Consider the following 3,910-nt stretch of genomic DNA (forward strand, 5'->3'; position numbering starts at 1 on the left):
GATGGGTACAGTAGAAGTCCACCTACCTCATCAGATTGTTGCTAGGATTAAGCGAGTTAAACGTGTAAAGTTCTTGTGAGCATCTGCCTGACACTCTTTTAAGTGTAGCTATGTTGTTGATGATATGAAGCACCTGGAAGAGCGACAAGACAGCTCTTCTGGGCCTGAAAAAGGAAGGCGGCTCAGGCAGGCCTCGGAGTGTTTCCTTTTTCCTCCGCAGCCTCTCCTACTAGAAGTGCACCGAATCACTGAAGTTGTGGAAGCGTCTGCCCCCTTCTCCCTCCCAGGGAGAAGACATTTCTAACTACATTGCTAAGAGTTTGTGACAAGTACGCCTAAAAACTCTGAACAAAGTGGAAACACTCTTCAGTCTCCCTTTGATTGAAATCCTCAGAACTCTCCTCCAAAAGGAGCATTAATAGCAAAAAACAGCCTCCTTGCCTCTCGTCCTGTTCTTGCATCCAATTTACCTGTTGCCAGTGGCCCAGCTTTATTGCTGTTGTTCTCTGTAGTACAACAACATGCACAAACTCCACTTCCAACACTGATTATAAACAGTGACCCAGAGTCACTGGGAGGAAATAATCGTTGAGTTTACAATTAAACTTAATTTAAAAAGAGATAAGGAAATAAAAATAGATATAAGGAAACAACTATTGGAAAAATCAAACGTCCTCCTCCAGTTGGCCTTGAATTTCTTACCGCCTCATGCTCCCCGACTCTGGAGGTTTATAACAATTACCATTAACTTAGCGCTATTGATATTTTCCAAATGCTGCCTGCGATGACTCACCAGATAACGCTTAGAAAGAGACTGTTCTGACAGCAGATCTGGAATGTACTGTTACGTCTGAAGGGCGAGTTAGAACAGATACACATCACCTTTTCTCATGCTGACAGAGTATCATTAAGAATGTTAGGACGTATTGTTTCTGATGCACTCGGTGAGGCCGTCCCACTAACCATCCCCCGCTGCCCAAGTGTCTGCCTTGGCACCAGGCACAGACTTGGGTCTCTATTTAAGGCTAAATCAATACAGACTGACTGACCGATCACAGTGACCTTATTTTTTTTCACAACCTCATATGGTGTCGTGGGAAGTTCTGGATTCAGCCTCAGGAATGCAGATTCTGTTCCTAACTTTCTGGGGGCAGTTAAGCCCTTCATCCTGCCACTCCTCAGCTTTTTTTTTTTCCTTCTTGAAATTGCAAGGTTGTATGAGATGATGGCCAAGATCCTCATTTGCATTATGTTTTTCTGATTCTCTGACACCAGGGAAGACAACTCGGAAGTGGCAGAGTTGGACAGGGAGGAAGAAGCAGAAGCAGAGCCTAAAGACACAATTCCTGTCTTGGGAGCTGAGGCTAAGGTGGACTAACACTGGTGACTGTTTAAGACCCACAAAGTAAGTGGAGTCTGAAGGCCAGGAATTCTTTGTAAGTGGAGGTCAGGATGGTGTATTGTAAATAAAGGGCCTAAAATCAAGGCCTCTTTGGAAAGAGCATGTTGAAAAAGCAGCTGTAGGAGTTCCAGTCCAGGAGGCAGGGGAAAATGCACCATTTTTTAGAACAAGATAAAAAGATGGCCTTTATACAGAGAGCAGCTGGGAATGGACCTGAGAACTTCCCCCCTCTTCTGCAGCCCTGCTCCCTCCTCCCGTCTAAAGTCCACCCAGCCTTTTCTTCACCAGCAGGGCCAGAGGAGCCGTAGCCCACAAACTCTCCCTCCCCCGTGTCTTTCCCACAGGTGCCCCGGGCAGCTGTGCATGGATAGCCCCAGCAATGCCACTGCGCCCTGTGGGTTTCTCCTGCAGGGTTTCGCCGAGTTCCCACACATGAGACCTGCGCTCTTCCTGCTGCTGCTGGCCGTGCACCTGGCCACCCTGAGCGGGAACCTGCTCATCCTGGTGGCCGTGGCCTCGGTGCCCAGCCGGCCACCCATGCTGCTCTTCCTGTGCCAGCTGTCAGCCATCGAGCTCTGCTACACGCTGGTGGTGGTGCCCCGCTCCCTGGCCGACCTGGCCTCGCCCGGCCTCGGCCAAGGCAGCCCCATCTCCTTCCTGGGCTGCGCTGTTCAGATGCAGATGTTCGTGGCTCTGGGCGGGGCCGAGTGCTTCCTGCTGGCCACCATGGCCTATGACCGCTACGTGGCCATCTGCCACCCTCTGCGCTACACAGCCATGGTGACCCCCGGGCTGTGCGCGTGGCTGGCCCTGGCCTGCTGCGTTGGGGGACTGGTGGTGTCGGTGGGGCTCACAGTGGGCGTCTTCCACCTGCCTTTCTGTGGCTCCTGCCTGCTAGTGCATTTCTTCTGCGACATCACGGCGCTGCTGCACCTGGCCTGCACACAGAGCTACGCCGAGGAGCTGCCCCTGCTGGGCGCCTGCCTGGTGCTGCTGCTGCTGCCCTCGGTGCTCATCCTGGCCTCCTACGGTGCCATCGCAGCTGCCCTAAGCCGCCTGCACTCCCCAGGAGGCCGGCGCAAGGCCGCTTCCACCTGCGCCTCGCACCTGGCCGTCACTTTCCTCCACTATGGCTGCGCCACCTACATGTACGTGCGGCCCAAGGCCAGCTACTCCCCGCGGCAGGACCGCACACTAGCGCTGGTCTACACCAACGTCACGCCGCTGCTCTACCCATTCATCTACAGCCTGCGCAACCGTGAGATCACCACCGCCATCCGCAGGGTGCTGGGACAGTGGCAGCCTTGCCAAGACCCAGGTCAGGGTCTGTGTCCTGACAGCAGGTAGGGAACCAGGCCAGAATGGGCACCTCTGCTCTGTAAAGTTTCCACTATCAGCAGGTGTCTGCATCAGGAACTCCACAGGGGGAACTCAAGGACTGTATTCAGGAAATAGAATCTGGAAATGTGTCCACATAAGGAGAGCCTCCCAGCAGTTGCCCCATCCACTTCCCCTCCTTTGAGGAATAGCCAAAGACAGTGTGGTATAGAACCTAGACCTGCATTTAGTGGCTCCACCAGTACCTGTTCAGTTCTTCCTATGTGCTGGGCAAGGTGGTGGGCTTGTAGTGACAAAGAAGGCACAACACATGCCTCACAGACAGAGAGAAGGACAGACGCGGAGAAGGACAGACGCGAGGAGAAAACAGCAGAGGGATGGAGTGGCTCATGCTAGACTTTGAGGAGAAGGGAGTCAGGGAAAGCTTCCTGGGGGACAAAGATGGCTCAGTGGAGAACTGTAAGATGAGTAGATGTCAACTAGGTGAAGAGGAGAGTCAAGAATTCTCCAAATGACGGGGTAAGGCATAGCTCAGTGGAAGAGTGCATGCCTAGCATGCAGGAGGTCCTGGGTTCAATCCCCAGTACTGCCATAAATAAATACATCTAATTTACCTCTCCTGAAAAACAGAATGCTTCAAATGGTTAAACATGGATAGGGGCATTTTGGGAAGGACCTTTTAAACAGCTGAAGGATTTGAGTTCATAGAATGACACATGGCTTGCCCCTCCTTGTGTGGTCACTCTGGCCACAATGTGGAGAATGGTCTGGAGACATGAAGGCTCATTTAGGGAGCCATTGCCATACTCCAGGAGAGAGGTGATGGAGCCTGAACCAGAGCACTGACACAGGTGATTCAGGGACATGGAAAGAGTGAAGAGATACGCAGAAGGTAGAAACTACAGAATCCTGATTAGGTATAGAGGAGCTAAGGATCACTGCTAACCTAGGTCACCAGGTGGGTGGTGGTACTATTTACTGAAGAAAACACAGCCGCAGGTGCAAGTGGGGAGAAGGGGGTGAGAGCTTCTGCTCAGTCCACGTGGAGTCAAAATGCTAGCAGGACAAGCCTGTGAAGACAGTGACTAAGGAGTCATATACACCAATCCAGAGCTCATGGAGGAGATTCAAGAGGAGGGATAGATTTGTTACTACCCCTATTTGTTACTG

General features: G+C 52.0%; 1 protein-coding gene across 1 annotated transcript; it reads left to right on the forward strand.

Moving 5' to 3' along the window:
- Positions 1–1,681: 1,681 nt before the first annotated feature.
- LOC102529049 (olfactory receptor 10AC1-like) lies at positions 1,682–2,807 on the forward strand. Its single transcript, XM_031674548.2, has one exon. It carries the CDS (start codon positions 1,766–1,768, stop codon positions 2,747–2,749), a length of 984 nt encoding a protein of 327 aa, XP_031530408.1. The 5' UTR covers positions 1,682–1,765; the 3' UTR covers positions 2,750–2,807.
- Positions 2,808–3,910: the final 1,103 nt, after the last annotated feature.

This window comes from Vicugna pacos, chromosome 7 (assembly GCF_048564905.1).
Source record: "Vicugna pacos chromosome 7, VicPac4, whole genome shotgun sequence".
NCBI classification, from domain to species: domain Eukaryota; kingdom Metazoa; phylum Chordata; class Mammalia; order Artiodactyla; family Camelidae; genus Vicugna; species Vicugna pacos.